A 16,817-nucleotide genomic window follows, 5' to 3' on the forward strand; every position below is an offset into this window, starting at 1 on the left:
CAAGACTTAAAATGCTATTTTGTGGAGGCTCTATTGTCCTCACAATTTATTGTTTCTTATCTGTGAAATTAAAGTAAATAAAAGCTTTGTTTCCACCGAGGGAAATGGTTTCAGCTTCCAAAAATAGACAGGAGGTCTCCATCGCCATGACGTGTAGTTACATTACTGGGTAGGTGCACATCAGGCTACACCATAGGTACAGTGTCGATTTGACACAAAAGTATAAATCCTGCTTAAATTTAGAAAAACATTCTGCTCTAACATGATCTTTTCATAAAAGTAGGCTGTCTAGGCAGTGGAAAGACAGAGTTACATTTAAAATTGGTGCCATATAACCAGAGAAAACAGAAGAAGTGCTCTGGTGTTTGCTTCTGCTCAAGAGGTAGAAAACCTACAACTACCAGAATGCACTGCACCGCACCAGACCCATAAACGCTCCCACTGGTGGGTAATGTAATGTAAGCTCGGCCGTTTTGACACAAGAAACAATATGGACAGCTGGTAACAAACAATCTTGAACTACAGTTAAATGATAAGCTAAAATATGTTTCTGAAAACATCTGAGGCAAGAAAAAGGCAACACAGCAGTAGAATCTTGATCCATGTTGGGTCAACACTGCTTAGTTTTACCATTTGATGTCAGTATTTTCAGCCTTCGTTGTTACAATACAGGACACACTATGGTTTCAGACAGTATTCTTGTTAACAAATTCTCGTATTACAGCCAAACAGTGCACTAAAATATGTTTCTGGAGACATTTAAGGCGAGAAATAGGCAACACAGTAACAGAATCTTGGTTTATATTTGATCAGCACTGCCTACTCTTTGTGTTTGTGGTGGTGGCCGTAAAATGCGGAAGTGCAATCTTTAGTTCAAGCAACAGCCATCAAAAAACTACCAGATGATGCGAAACAGGTCATCCAGTAGATTTAAGTTGGGAGATCTGGGTGCTGCTTAGATAACCACAGTTCATTTACACATTCTGCCCACATTGGTAAGATACAAGGCTGATTGAAAATCAGCAAAGTATCCCTTTAAAATGTCTCCATATGTAACTAGTTCATATGCATGACTGAGAAGTCTATAAACATAAGGACAATTCATTTGATGATTCTAGACTGAAAAGTTTTTGAACGGAAAAATTAAATGTATTAGAAGTCTGTAAATGTCATGTATTCTCAAAATAGAAGATATCGTAGATGCCCTTGTTTACCACAGCAAATTAAGCGCTCAAAAAGTATTTAAGAATGGGCCTAACTGGAGTTACCTCTCTTTCTTTTCCTTAGTACCACATCAACAAGCTGTCAATCATGTCTTCAGACAACCACATGAATAACAGTGAGAAGGAGGTGGATGAGGTGGATGCAGCCCTGTCAGACCTGGAAATCACTTTGGAGGGAGGGAAGACGTCCAACACACTGGTATGACCACTCTGGCACATCTTTGCCTTCACTACAGGAAACTCCTCTTGGTTGTGTGTGTACTGGGCTCCAAACTCAGAATGTGAATTTATTTTCCAGTTGCAGCAGCTCGGCAGTGCATTTAGTCCTTTGTGTCTCTACCGTATTCTGATGAAACCTCCTTTCATCAGCCACATTAAACAAGAGCGGAAACCTACACAGACACTGTACACTGACCCTGGGGAGGGGAAATTACAATGAATCTCACTGGAAGTGCTAAATTTCACACTGTTATTTATGAGGCCTGCATCTGACAAAAGATCGGGGGTGTGAGATATTTGACACTGAAACAAACCCAACAAAGGCTGCAAGTTACATGAATACGTTGAGAATATATGGGCCTATTATTACAGCAGCTCCGCCTCAAGAACTTGTTAAGTTTATACAGCTTATCAGAGGAAACTGAGCCTTGAGATATTACATAAGAAGTGTTGTCCTTAGCATGTTCAACTGAGCAGTGACATTGAAAATGTGCAAAGTTGAGCCTGAGGTCATTGCTTCGATTTTGTTTAACCCTGTTCTTTTGTATTGAAATCTCCCAGGTTTATACTAACAGTGTGCTTTTCCACTTCCCCCTAGGGTGACATCACATCTATTCCAGAGCTAGCGGACTATGTCAAAGTCTTCAAGTAAGTCCACATCCAGAGCTACCTGATCCCACAAGACCACACATACTTTCACTGTTATTAAAAAAAGAACTGTGTATAAGTTAGAGTTGGGTACAGAAACCCAGACCAAATCACAACGCAGACTTTGGTGCCTCATTTTGGTGCCAGATTGTGTGAGTAGCAAGTGTGTGTTCAACAAAGAGAGAAAGAAAGAGTGTGTGCATGATGGTAAAAGTAAGGCTGCAGCGACTGGTGCAGAGAGTATGAAGTTAAACATCGCAGTGCAATGAGCCTATCCCAGCTGACACTGGGCGAGAGGCAGGGTACACCCTGGACAGGTCACCAGACTATCACAAGGCTGACACATAGAGACAGACAACCATTCACACTCACATTCACACCTACGGCCAATTTAGAGTCACCACTTCACCTGCATGTCTTTGGACTGTGGGAGGAAGCTGGAGTACCTGGAGAAAACCCACGCTGACACAGGGAGCACATGTTAACTCCATACAGAAGGGCTTGTAGTTCATTTCGGTACAGTGTCTAGCTCCTGTGACATAATTTGTCCTTTTATAAGTTGCAAAGGATGATTCTAGCAACTGAGATAAATGCTGGTTTGGAGATCTTGGGTCAGCATGACCTTTCCCCCAAGAGACAAAGATGAACAGATTCAGGAACAGGCACACCTAGACACTCTTGCATTGTTTTGATTGTCTGTCTCCAGAAAGAAAGGACCAGAGGACAGGTCAACTTTGCATAGATAAAGGTGCCTTCCTGCCTTTTTCATTTCGAGCATAGATTATTTTCTAGTAAACATATTTTATGAAGACGGACAGGTGTAAAATAATAATGAAGTATCTTATAATGTATAAATTTTCCCTGAGCTTCTCTTGTGAACCAGCCTGCACTGGAGATTGTCCTTGCCCAAGAATCCTTATCAGTATTCAAATTTAATTTCCTCTGCTAGATAAGTCTGAGGTTCTCGCAAGTTCTCGTGTTAGCAGTTATCTTATAAAAGGTGGAAGCTCAGTGATTCATTTTAGGTAATTTAATCTTCCTCAGGCAACTGCTGAGGACACAATAATTGATCCCAACTCAAAACATATCTTTGCTGTTATTACTGTAACTGTGATTTAAGTGTTAAATTGTCATAGGATTTGGTATTTTATTGGTATTTTGAAATTGGTTCAGACACTGTTTAGGCACAGGTACCGTTTTAAAAGTATTTTCTTGGCCTCAGTATCGCAAAAAACTACAAACAATACCCAACCCCAGTATGATATCGTGCAAAGATTGCATTTGTCACAAGATGTTGAGTCTATCAGAGAACCAGGAAATAGCATTTTCTGGCGAAATGAGAAACCTGTTGCCTGGTTTGCATCAGCGTAATAGGTTCCATTGTTTTGCCAGAGGACATTTACAGGCTAAGCTTCAGTTTAGCTTTTCAGAGTGATTAAAGTTGGACCAAGCAGATTTTTAACCATATTCATTTTTGGCTTTAAGCCTTTGCTGACACACAGGTGGCCCCTGCAGTGGTTGTCTCATAAAATGTATAAACCATGGGGGGGGGGCTATCAGGAGGCATTTCCTCTTTAATGGTTTTCCATTAATGTTCGTGTCCAATGCTGGATCCTCTCCCATTCACCTTGCTGACTCTGCACTTGAGAAGCTTTCCTTCTTTTTCTCCTCTCTCCTTAGTACTCTCTTATGATGTCCCCTCCCCCGCTCTTCCTCTTGACCACTAATAAAGAAAATGGCTGTTTTCTCCATCTGACATGTCTGTTATATATTTTCCAGACCCAAGAAACTGACACTGAAGGGCTATAAGCAGTACTGGTGCACATTCAAGGATATCACAATTTCCTGTTACAAGAGTAAAGAAGAGGCACATGGGACTCCTGCCCACCAAATGAATCTTAGAGGTGCGAACACACACAAAGAAGATGTCATTTCACAACCGTGCAAGAACGTAATGCCTCATTTTTCTGTCTAAGCAATGGGTGTGAACTTTGACCTCATCTTCCGCTCTGCACTTTGGCTTCCATGTGCAGGTTGTGAGGTAACACCAGATGTTAACATCTCGGGTCAGAAATTCAACATCAAGTTGCTAATCCCTGTGGCTGATGGCATGAATGAGATCTGGCTTCGGTGTGACACGGTAAGACTGATGTCAGTGTACCATTTATGTTCATTTCCTGTCCTTTTAAATATTTAATAACCAGTGTTTGACTTGCTTTTCCAGGAGAAACAGTACGCCCACTGGATGGCCGCGTGTCGCCTGGCCTCCAAAGGGAAGACCATGGCCGACAGCTCTTACAACCTGGAGGTCCAGAACATTCTGTCCTTCCTCAAGATGCAACACATGAACCCCGATCCTCAGTTTATCGAGCCCATCACCACCGATATCAACCCAGAGTGCCTGGTGTCCCCGCGCTATCTGAAGAAGTACAAGAACAAGCAGGTAAGCCATGTGTTTCCGTCAACGAAGGACCTCTGAATGCTCCGTAGGTTGTACACGTGGAGGGTAAAGTGTATAGTTACAAAGAGACAGACATTCGGAAGGCAACTATCTGCTGTAATGTGTATTCTTGTGAGGTTGTTTACTTGTTTGATGAGTCGATTGTGGAGTTAGTCGGAGCAGTGTCTGATGCTTCCCAGATGGGCGCCTCCTGGCATCAGGCTTGTCTTGCATTGGAATGTAGCCTCCCTCTACTCCCCCTCTTTTACTCTCCTCCTCCCTCCTCCTCTTCCCTCTGTTCCTTCTCCCCACCCCCGTCAGTCCGAGGGGAAACCAGGACAGTAGACGTCCAAACCACTCAACTTGCTTACAGTTTGAGTTGCTCATGTCAGACTGTAATAGATACTTTGTCTGCTCTCGGTTTGTGTGCTTATACACAAAAGTGCAGAGATCTCAGCCACTGGGTTTGTAGATGCTCAGTCAGCCTGGTAATAAAGCGCGGCCACTTTTGAGTGACAGTACGGCACCACCAGCGAACATCTTAATAACTATGTGTAGAATTTAAGCACTAAGTTTCAGTTAACTTTCTTGTAAGCGTTGAGAGAATACCACAATGTGCCCAGCAGATTTGCATGTAAGCAACAGGCTGGTGTGTGTACACTGAAACAGCTGAGTACACGGCTGCCATAGCTGTGTGAGCTGGGGGTGGGTGAGGGAGGTCGGGGGAGTTGACTTCCCATAGCTTACACACTCAGTCTGGATTTGTTTAAGTTGTAGTATAAAAGCGGAATGTTGCCAGGGGGTTGGGGGGATTTTTGTAGGGTGTTGGTACCGTAAGTGATGACTCAGAAGTGGTGTGGGCCTGAAATATACTGAATGTCTGAAGAAAGAGAGGTAGACGGGAAGATAGATGCAGGTCCTGTAAATGTGTGTCAGCATTGCTGGTTGAGTCTGTAAGCTGCAGGCACTTTAAACGTTCCCTTTGTGGGCCAAAATACAAACCAGACTTCATTGTCTTTTTGGCCCAAATGTGTTTTTGGCAGACACAGATTGTATCCAGAACATCTGAACAGCAAAAAAAACTGCATAAAATGCGTTTGTTTTGTTTTTTTCTTCAAATTGGATTGGTGATTTAAAATGTGATTCCAATCAGACTTCTACTGACGCGTCTCAAATAAGTGTCTTTTGCGTGACTCGTAATGCGACACACAAAGACATCACATCTAGAGTGACTGAAGTGCTGAGCAGAATCCATGCTGCTACTAGCGGAGCGCTGTTGGAGGAAATCATGGAGAACAACAGTCTGTGGACAGATGCCAAAATAATTCGACTGCTGGCACTTTGTGACAAAGGAATTCCGCACCATGACTTGACAGCGCGATTGTTTGGTGGGTGAAATGACAGACCGCCATTTCTCATGCTTCCATGTTGGAAAGCGCTGTTACCAGTGTAGCCACATAGTTACTGACTCTAATGTCAATATCACAGCAACCCATGCAACCCATGATGATCTGGAGGACACACCAGTTTGGTGTCTTCACATACAAATAACGATGCGGACAGTTTGTATTAGCGATCTGATTTGAGAAACTGATTTAGCAGCAGTCTGAATGTATCCTTTAATACTCCAGTAACACAACAAATGTGAGTATGACGTGGTTTTATTGAGGTCATGGTGGACCCTTTAAGATGGGACTGCTGTCAAGTCCATAACTTCAGTTGCACAAACAGTGCTGCTAAAAATGAGAATAAATCTAAAATTACAGAAGTACGGAATAAAGATTCAGTTCTCTCTTTCTCCACGTCTAACTTTCTCGCTTTTTTAGCAGTAGGGAAATCCATTAAATATAGTTGGGGTCAGTTACATGAATTTAATTCACATTCTCGTACAGTAAAGCCTGTTTGATAAATCCGAGGAGTGACCAATCCATGTTTAAGTTAAGAAAGGCTCACAAAGCCAGGTCACATAATGCACATTGACCCATTTACACCAGCCAACCTGTGGGTTTAACCTATGTCATGGTGCCAGTATGTTAGTCCTGGCTTGGTTAGCTTCAGTTCCACTAGCATTTGCATCTCTATAACCTGCTTTTGCCATAGAGGGTTTCTTGTATTAGTTTTCCTGAGAAGTTGAAGTTGAAGAAGTTCAAGATCGAACTATTATTTTTCTAGCATTCAAAAACTCCCATGCTCCCATGACCCATGTACATGCTATTAAAACCTCACGGGAACTACAGTTAACATGATAATTGTTGTTTTATCTTAGTTGAAATCATGAGCTGCTCAGTTTTCGCTGACCCTTGCACTTTAGGACATGGGCAGACAGTTTCTGTTTTTTAGAATATGGACAAAAAAGTCAGTATCGTGTTTGTTTTTTTAGAAAGACATGGGGACAAAAAAACCTTTGTGGCGTAACACACTGCCTAGAATAGAGGCTAACTTGAACAGGGGGCAGGACTCAGCCTTTTTAGGGGTATTAGCTTTGCAGGGTGTGTGTCCAACTGGGGCCATACTTCTTCCTGGTCTGGCTCCAGTCTCACTCATTATCCCAGTCTGACAGGGGGTATCCCCAGCAGGCACACAACATGAAAGAGTAGTGGCATATGTACAGTATGTGAATGCACACATGTGTACTCATGTGAGTGGGCGTTGGGGCTTCAGGAAATGAGCCGTGCCTGAGTATGCTGCGCGGGAAAACTGTCTGGGAAAAGCCCGTTCAACCTCGGTCATCTGCGACCCCCTCCCCACCTCACTAAAACTGGACTTCCTGTTGCGAGACGAGTCCGAGGAGACTTCCGTGCAGCAGCTCCCAGCGGATACACACACAGGAATTTTTAGATTACTCTGACCAGTGTGGTCTCTGGCCGAATTGATACATTTACACAAAAGAAAACAAGCATTAAAGGCACAATAATAAACTCCTGGAGTGTGAAGACATGGCACCCCTACAGCTTGGTGCCTCTGAAGTGTGCTTTAGACACGTACCACCACCCTGTGGATGAAAAGGGAAGTTGTGTGATAATTTTAATGGCTCATTGTGAAAGTATGTTAACAATAAACAGCCATTATATAGACCTAAAATGTACAGTTCCCGTGCCTACTTCCTTAATGTGAAACCACACAAATGTTGTGTAACCTCTTTCTTTCCCCTTCAAACAAGTGCCTGACTGCCGCTGTACTCTGTCCCCCTCTTGTGGCTGAATACTGCATGACCTCCAGACTCCAGAGCCCCACTTTGTTTCTGTTATTACAGTTGTGGCCTCCTGCTTTATCGTTTTGGATCTTTCTTCCCTCGACATTGATCTTACTTGCTTGTTCTCTTTGTCCTATCTTTCTTTCTTTCCTCTCTTCTTGTATGCATCTCCTTCATTCCTCTGTGCCCCTCTCCCATCCCCACCTCCCATCTTCAGCCAGGCTATATCAGGGACTTGGTAAGTTGAGTTATGTGTCCACTGGGTGCCTTTACAAGCCTTAGATACATGTTTGTGCATGTTTGTCTAAACTCTGAACACTTTTTGTGTCTGGGTTGCCTCACCTAACTAGGGATGCACCAATACCAATAACAATATCAGGTCTTTGTCCGATACTGTGCTCATGTACTAATCGTATTCGTAAAATGACTCCGTTACAGCAGCACCCAATACCACTTTACAACAGTGTGACCTTAACATGTTGTCATGATGACAAAAGTAGAGCATTCTGCAAACTATGCTCTGCTAAATTATCAAGAAAGAGTGAGAAAATAGCTCATCAGCAATTTGATATAACATCCAAAGAACCAACACGATTCAGAGGTCGAGGAGTTTGCTAACGCTAGCAGGAAACAGCAACCAACTTTGCCGCAAACGCTGGAGAAGCAAGCAAAAATGTCCAGAGACAAACAATGGGCGCAAAAAATAACCGAAGCCCAGTAAATTGCTCTTCTTCTCAGTGTAACATTACTGGACACAACATGATATTTCCAGCCATTATCACTTCACAGAAAATAGTGACTAGTTACCTGGATGTAACTCCAGTTCTATGAGTATGTGGATAGCACTTTCCAAGTAACGAGCCGTTTTAGTTTACCTAATCCATTAAGTAACTGTGCAGAACATGAGGTGTGCTACTATTCAACACGTGTAGTCTTTTTAAGCCCCTTCTTTGTTCCTTAATTTCCACCAAACCTGGCCCCCTTCTCAGACTCGTGACACACAACATAGCTGTACTATAAGTAAAGATGAACACTCCTTCATACATCGTCGACAGCCCTCTGAAGCACTTCACTATCGGTTTACCCCTCTGAGGAGTGAAAATAAAACATTTTTCAAAGTCAATGTTAGAACTGTAAGCATTCATATCGGTACTCAGTATTGGCAAGTACTCAAATGTGAGTACTTGTTCTAGGTCTGAAAAAAGTGGTATCAGTGCATCCCTACACCTAACCAAACGTGGTGCAGCGGTATAACATGTCATAGTGGCTGGTAGTTTCAGTAGAATAGTTAGAATCCTCCATGTTTGTTTGTTTGTTTGTTTGTTACTTTCACTAGCTGTAATGTTTTCAGGGTGTCGCAAGACAAGCAAATGACACATAACTGTAGTGAAACAACAGTCGGGCGTCTGTATTATGTGTTATACTTTACATTACATTGCTAGTGGGGACAAAGGTTGGTACAGTAAACATAAAATCAATGAAACATGCTGGTGTTTTTGTATTTCTGTATTCCTGTAAATCACAGGTTTTTAGATTGATGGAAGCTTTAATGTGTTTGTAAAATATGAAAAGCAGAGACTAGGAACTTGCTGAAGATAAGTGATCCATCACAGTAAAGTTCATATATTTTGTATTTATTTTATTATAAAGCAGCTGAACAGGGACTGCTAAGTCAAAGAGTGTTGCTTCTGAACAAATTATCAAACTCATCAATTGATTCCTGACACCCATATTTGCTTTGGTTTCTCCTCCACCTTTGATTTTTTCCAATGAAGCTCATGAATGCTAATCAGTAGCTGGCTGGAACATGTGGGAGGTTGCTGAAGGGAGTTCACTGTGATGGATTACTTACTGACGATGTCTCTGTTTTGCTCTTCTAGTTAAATTAGTTGATTAAAATGTTGGGCTTCAGCTTTATAAAAGATGTAGGTACAGTAAGGGAATACACGCACGCATGCACACTCACACATTCGCACATTAACCTTAGTCTGGCTCCTCAGGGGGCTCGTAGCTTTATATTTGTCTGTCTGTTTTGTAGCTGTGTGATGTAGACTTTTACTGTGACAGCTCTCTGCTTATTGGCCGACACTGTGTGTGCTGATGGCTTTCTGGAATTAGCCACAGCTTGTTTACGCACTGGGTTTGTGTGTGGATTTGGGCGCATCAGGTGGTTCTGTGTGTGGTGATGGGATGCATTTGTTTACAGTGGAGAGTGGGTTAGTGTTTGTCGAGCCTCAAGTGGTGGGAGCACGCTAAAATGTCACCTGTGTGATTGTGTATTTGTCAGATTTCAGCCCGGATCCTTGAAGCCCACCAGAATGTGGCCCAGATGAGTCTGATTGAGGCCAAGATGCGCTTCATCCAGGCGTGGCAGTCCCTGCCCGAGTTTGGAATCACTCATTTCCTCGCCAAGTAAGCTGATGTGTCTTCACTCTCACATCTCCATCGCCCACTCTCTCTGTTTTATGGGCTGACAGTGACTCAGATTTTCATTTGATGTGCGCTCTTTCATTTCACAGTTGATTGTCTTCCTCTGCTTTGCAGGTTCCAGGGTGGAAAGCGGGAGGAGCTGATCGGCATCACTTACAACCGTTTGATCCGGATGGATGCCAACAATGGAGATGCTATTAAGACCTGGCGCTTCAGCAACATGAAACAGTGGAACGTCAACTGGGAGATCAAGATGGTAGGGGAACCACTGAACACGACCATTTTAACTTTAGGTTTTTCGCGGCCTACTCACATTCAGTGTTGGAAGTTAATATTGTTTCTCGAACTGAAACCATTAGTCAATTTAAGGGGAACTCCACCATTTTTTCACATCATAAGCCCCGCCCCAGTGAGTGACAACAACCCTGCCTCCATTTAGGGGTACTGTTTACAGTAGAAACGCTAAGCAGACCCAGAGTCGAGGTCCCATGTCTGAAGGGTTACTTTCTGTTCCAAAGGTACCATACCGAAAGTGTTAAGTGGAAACGGGGCTAAAGTTCCCTTACAGGTTTGGAGTACTATTGCATACATGAAAAAAAAAAAAGTTTTATAATGCCTTTTCTGGCTCAAGAGGGAGCTGCGAAAAATCTGACAATTTGTCATGACAAATGTCAGGTGGAGTTGAAGACTACAAGTTTGAAAAAGAAAAATGTCTGGGGATGTGGAGTCAAAGCTTGAGGCTAGCATACTAGCATAACACACCCAGATCTCCAATTGAAATGTCGGCAACCAAGCTGCATTATGGGTAATTTAGGCTAAAAGCTAAAAGACATGACTGATGTGCTTCTCTCTGTGCTCAGGTGACGGTTGAATTCGCAGACGAGCCCAGTCTGTCTTTCATCTGTGCCGAGGTGGACTGTAAGGTGGTCCACGAGTTCATCGGCGGCTACATCTTCCTGTCCACACGTGCCAAGGACCAGAACGAGTCTCTAGACGAGGAGATGTTCTATAAGCTGACCAGCGGCTGGGTCTGAGTTGCCCCGAACCACCAGGGGCCAACGATTGTAGGTCAGGGGCCAGGAGGGGGAGTGGCTGTGGGTGGGTCTTGGGGGGGTGGAACCACAGTGTATGGGGTTTATTTTATTCTACTTTATCTCAGTCTGTTTAATTGTTTGGAGCTGTGCTGAAGAGTCCAGAGCAGCACTAAAATTGCCATGGCTGACACCGATTTTATTGTTGTAGTTTATTTTGTTGTTGCATTAACGCTGACAAGGTCTTTTGTTACAACACTAATGTTCTGGTGAACGCAGTCCAGATGAACTTTTGAACCGTAACTCCTGTGGTTGAGCAGAAGCTACACAAACCTGAAGCGGGAAGTTCCTCTGTTCCTCTACGACCGCCTGCCTCCTCTCCTCCTGGACTGATGGCCATCAACTTACGTCCATGACAACCCTTTAAAGCCAATCAAACACCAGATTTAATCCCAAAGATATTTTTTTGTCCACTCTTCACTTGTTCTTTCACCGCCTTTTGTTTCTCTCTTCTAGAACTGGACTGAAGGAGCTGACATCAAACTGTCATTAAAACGTATTGTAATCGTAGTGCCACAGATACGTGCAGTTATATCGAATTATTTATCCTAAAGGACGGACTTTATCAGAGAGTCCAATCCAAAGCACTACATGTCCATCCTATCCACTCTATGAAGGGTTTAATCTCTTTGAAGTCACATGTAAGCACTTCGACACTATACAGTCCTGTTCATGAATAAGCTGATGTTAAATTTGCTTTTGATGTCTGTCGTCTTTGTTTCAGAGCTCGTCTGGAGCGATTGTCTCCTCCGCGTCGAGTCTCTCTAATGAATTGTCATTGTATTAGCTGGCAGGTGTGACATTGTGAGTTTTGTTTTGTATTTAATAGACTGCTCAATAGCGAGCATGTCTGGAAACACACTACAGTTCAGTGCACTGGGATGAGCGTGCTGTGGGTTTGAAAATCTTTTCCATTTGATTTAACTGTCCTTTCTGCAAAAATGTTCATCTTGAAAAGTCATTAGTTCTAGTGTTGAGTGTATCTGATGTTTCTCGAAAACAGGTATTAAAGGTCCCATGTGTATCATTTAGGCGGGTCTATTGGCAGCAGTGGAATATAATATAACAAGTATGTAATCACCTGAAAATAAGAATCATTTGGTTTCATTACCTTAGAATGAGCTGTTTATATCTATGTAGGGAGTGGGTCCTCATGTACTGAGATCCGAACTCTGGCTCAAGGTAGGGCCATTTGCGTAGTTAGCAGTCCCTCTGCGACAAGAGCAATTTCTGAACGATTTCTAAAACGTGGGTCACTTTGCTACAGCCTTTTTACAGGTTGAAATCTCTGTGGATAATTCAACTCCTGGTAAAAACCTCCTGAACATCTGGATATTAGGTTATCAGAGAAAAGGTGAACACACATTGAATTACCAGAAGAGAAAGGTGAGCATACATTCCAGTGTGCTAAGCTAGCCGCCTATGTCCAACATGTCAGGCAGCCTAGGAGAAACACTGATTTCTAACATGATACCACTTTATTCAGTGTTTTTACTGGTTTAATCACCAGGTCTGTTTGTTTTGGAGAGGAAGAGAACTCTGTGGATAATTCGTCTCATGGTAAAAACCTCCCGAACGTCTAGATAAGCAATAAGGTGAGCACACATTAGAAGGTGCTGGGTAACCAGGCTATCTATGACATGTAGGAGAAATGCTGATTTATGACATGAAACTGCTTTATTCAGTGTTTTTGCTGGTGTGTTTATTTTGGAGAGGAAGAGACCACTGCAGATAATTCAGCTCCTGGTAAAATCCACCTGAACATCTGGATCTCGAGTTATCAGAAGTTTGAATCACCAGCTATGTTTGTTTTGGAGAGGAAGAGACCTCTGCGGATAATTCACCATGCGGTAAAAATGTCCTGAACAGTAAACACCGAAGGAATTCTAACCAGGAGAGGGTCCAGCTGGTTGCAATCTGCAGTCCTCACCACTAGATGCCACTAAACCCCCTAAATCCTAAACACTGTTCCGTTAAAAAGCTTTCATCTGTTAAGACCTTGAACGGAGGTAGATCATGTGTTCATGTGTATTTAAAATATCTAATCCCCTTGTTTTTAAAAACTATTTGAAGACCGAACATGAAGCTACATGACTTTTCAAGATGTCCATTATCTTTCCCCAACTCTAGACAGCGAAGGTGTTTTCATCCTCTGACCTGGCATGTAAAAATAACGTGCCAAAGTGCATTACCATTTTACCAAACATGTCTGTTTATGGCTGCTGTTCTGACCACAGCTACACGTTGCTACATCTCAACAGCATGTTTGAAACTGCATCCAAAGATTTGAAACCCCGACGTCTCATCGCTAAGTGCATGTGCACTACGTAACAGGAGGGATCGTTGTTCCCTTGTACCACCTTTTGACTTAATCGCCCTTCTGTCTCTCACACCATATAGTATTATTATTATTATTATTATAATTTTTATCTTTACACACCAGCAAAAGGTCACCGAGTTTGAAGAATGAATATGCAACGTTTTTTTTTCTTCTGTCCTCAGTATGAAGGATCAGTAAATGAAGTATTATTTTTTTGTAACTAATGTAAAAACACAAACGTTTTATAGAATTGTACAGTTTTTTTTTTTTTCTGCTTTTTGGGGTTTGGAAGTTTTTCCTTTCAGAAACGAGGGGGGAAGCCATGTGTCAACATGTAGTATTCAGAATTGTGCCTGCTTATGTTGTGTCCTTACTGAGTTTTCAGATGAAGATAAATATGAATATATATATGAAGATAACACTAGTCTCAAACTCCAGGTTTGATTAAGATATTTGTCGAGTACATATTATAATTTTTTTTTTAAAAAATACAACTACATATGCCTTTTCAATGTGCTCTTTTTTTGCATCTCCGCTTCATTTTATTGATTTTCTGCTTCCTCTTCTGTCAGTTTGTGGCTCTGAGTTGTGTTTTTAGCTCATCCTGTAGACTGACAATGACTTAATTTTTGCTGCAAATTGGATTTGCTCAGTGCCTTTTTAAATTACTTCACTTACTTGTCTGGTTTTGTCACAGCTGAAGTGTGCCATTTAATAATGTCCATATGAAGGAGACTCACATTGTTTAGACCCTGGAGTTTGAGACGAATCAGCAAAAGTGAACAGATGTAAGAGAAAACCAAGCCTAGTCTGTTTTTATTCTCTCTGACGTTTTTGTTTGCCTCCAGTGTCAGGAGCAGCAGTGCATGTCCTGCTGCTTCGTTTTCTGACTGTAAAAAATGCATTTATTTTAAAAAATAAAGTAATTTTTATTTAATTACAGTGTCTTCTGTTTTCCATTTACAATCTTGTATTTATATGTAGAATGTAGAATCAAACTGTAACCTTCTTCCTTTGTGGAACCATCTTCCTGTTTCAGTCCGGGAGGCACACACCGTCTCAACATTTAAGACTAGACTTAAGACTTTCCTTTATGATAAAGCTTATAGTTAGGGCTGGCTCAGGGTTGCCTTGGACCAGCCCCTAGTCATGGCTGATATAGGTCTAGTCTTCCAGGGGACCTCCTATGATACACTGAGCCCCTTCTCTCTCAGATTCTGAAAGGTTCTTCTTCATTTGCTAACATTCACGTCCTATTACTGCTTATCACTAACTTGGTTTTACTGCATGTCACTAACTCTGCTTCTTCTTCGGAGCCTTTGTGCTTGAATGTCTTGCAGGTTCCCTCCAATTGCGGCTACCCCTAGATCGTGGGTCGTGGTTGGGCTGCTGCCATGGTCGTACCTTGGAAGTAGGATCCCTCGGTTGCTCTTCCTGAGGTTTCTATTGTTTCTTTCCAGTGAAAGGGTTTTTTTTTGGAGAGTTTTTCCTTATCCGCTGTGAGGGCAAAGGACAGAGGGATGTTGAATGCTGTAAAGCCCTCTGATTTGTGATATTGGACTTTATAGATAAAAAGAATTGAATTAACCTTGACTGTGAAATCAGCAATATTAATATCCTTTTACTGTAATAGTAGAAAAGGTTCTTCCGTATCTATTATGATGAATTCTGTCAGTTTTTAACTGTAAAAACAACTTTTTTTCACAGTATATGGTACAGGTTGTTCAAAGGATTGCTTGGATTTGGTCTTCTCACAGAATTTTGTGACAGAACAAGATAGAATATTTCCAGCCTAGTCCTTTAAGGTCCTCAGTTTCCAGCTCATGGTGCATCTAGAAGGATAAGTCAAATGTGACTTGCTGTCTTGGACTTGAAAGCCTCTTTAGTCTGGAGAGCATGATAGAGTTCTTCCTCATGTCTCCCTAGAGTCTATATATCAGTGCTCTTCTGAGCTTCTGAGATGCGTCATCAGATCTACTAACGGAAAAACTCCATACTTGAGTTTACTGCACTGAATCTGATACAAACTCCCTACCTGATGGACTTGGGTTAGTAAACTCAGTACCTTCTATTAAATCACTCCTCAAAACCTACTTTTACAGGGAGTTTCTGTCCCTCTTTTATTGCCTATTTTATTTTTTTTACACACTGTTTTATATGGTCTATGTTCTGTGTTTTGTCAGTGCTTTTATTGTTTAATCTTGACAGTGTATACAATTTCTTTGTTCCGTAAAATACGAGCTTTACTATTATTACTAACTCTTTAAAAATTTAAAACTTGCATACATACTAAATCTGCACTGCCTATGTTTCAACACTAGAGGGCAGTGCACAACCACCTGCACTCCCCCATGTCTCCTCCGCAGCCCTCCGCTTGGTGCCCTCCAAACTTCTCCAAAGGTTTCTTTGCCCAAATCTGACATGTTTACCTGGCATCCCAGCAGAAAACCAAGTGCCAGATTGAGGAGGAGATTAGATCAGAGAACGCCCTCAGACAGTCTGTCTATTTGCACGCTTTGGATGCCGCACACGACCGTCTGTCACCTGCCGAGCAGCTGGGATATGGAGGTGTTAGTGGCCGTGGTAACTGCGGAGCTGCTCACACCACCTGATGTCCACAGTAGTGTGGTGTACAATGGCAGCGTGGGTTAAATAAGGGAGGTTTTAGAGAGATGATGATAATTGTGAGCACAGACTGTGAGCACAGACTGTGAGCGCAGGTGACAGTTTAAAGGTTGGACAATTGCTTGATGAGGTCAGGTAAACAACCTGGAAAGGAGGATGCTAATTGTGAACAAAAGAACGCTTAATGACAAATCAAATGCTGCTCATCTTCCTTTTTCATGAAGTGTTAGTAAAGCCATGGCAGTGAATTCGAGGCTCACTTGTATGAGGAATTAGGTTCCAATCAAAAACTACAATAGGTTAACATCTTCTCTAAATGCTGTGATAAAAACCTACAGATTCGTCTGCCTAAATGGCACATTCCTTGAATCTGAAAATGTACATCTGCCCTGCTACTGTGCATATTTCATCTAATAATTTAATTATGTAGTCGACTTTCACAATCAACCCCAAAGAACTGAATCATTAATAGCTGACACTGCATTTCAGCAGCCCTTGAGTATGGATCCACCCTCCAGTCACTTGTGACATCAGATGAGGTGTGCAGTGGGAACAGTGAATTTCTGAAAGAACATCCTGTTCTTGTGGCTCCCAATCCGACACTTAAACTGTCATGTTTGACAGCACT

The 16,817-nt window shown here is 42.2% G+C and overlaps 1 protein-coding gene across 2 annotated transcripts in view; it reads left to right on the forward strand.

Annotated features, from left to right (window-relative positions):
* fermt2 (FERM domain containing kindlin 2) overlaps positions 1 to 14,501 on the forward strand; it is a 62,052-nt gene extending 47,551 nt beyond the window's left edge. Inside the window, exons 8-16 of one of the 2 annotated variants that reach the window (XM_050061652.1) lie at positions 1,288 to 1,422; positions 2,041 to 2,090; positions 3,870 to 3,994; positions 4,124 to 4,230; positions 4,315 to 4,533; positions 7,941 to 7,961; positions 10,011 to 10,135; positions 10,268 to 10,409; positions 11,014 to 14,501. In XM_050061652.1, coding sequence (XP_049917609.1) covers positions 1,288 to 1,422; positions 2,041 to 2,090; positions 3,870 to 3,994; positions 4,124 to 4,230; positions 4,315 to 4,533; positions 7,941 to 7,961; positions 10,011 to 10,135; positions 10,268 to 10,409; positions 11,014 to 11,187 — 1,098 coding nt within the window. In that variant the 3' untranslated portion in view covers positions 11,188 to 14,501. The remainder of the gene's footprint in view (positions 1 to 1,287; positions 1,423 to 2,040; positions 2,091 to 3,869; positions 3,995 to 4,123; positions 4,231 to 4,314; positions 4,534 to 7,940; positions 7,962 to 10,010; positions 10,136 to 10,267; positions 10,410 to 11,013) is intronic. The other variant, XM_050061653.1, reaches the window with a different exon arrangement.
* Positions 14,502 to 16,817: the final 2,316 nt, after the last annotated feature.

Source organism: Epinephelus moara, chromosome 14 (assembly GCF_006386435.1).
Source record: "Epinephelus moara isolate mb chromosome 14, YSFRI_EMoa_1.0, whole genome shotgun sequence".
Lineage (NCBI taxonomy): Eukaryota > Metazoa > Chordata > Actinopteri > Perciformes > Serranidae > Epinephelus > Epinephelus moara.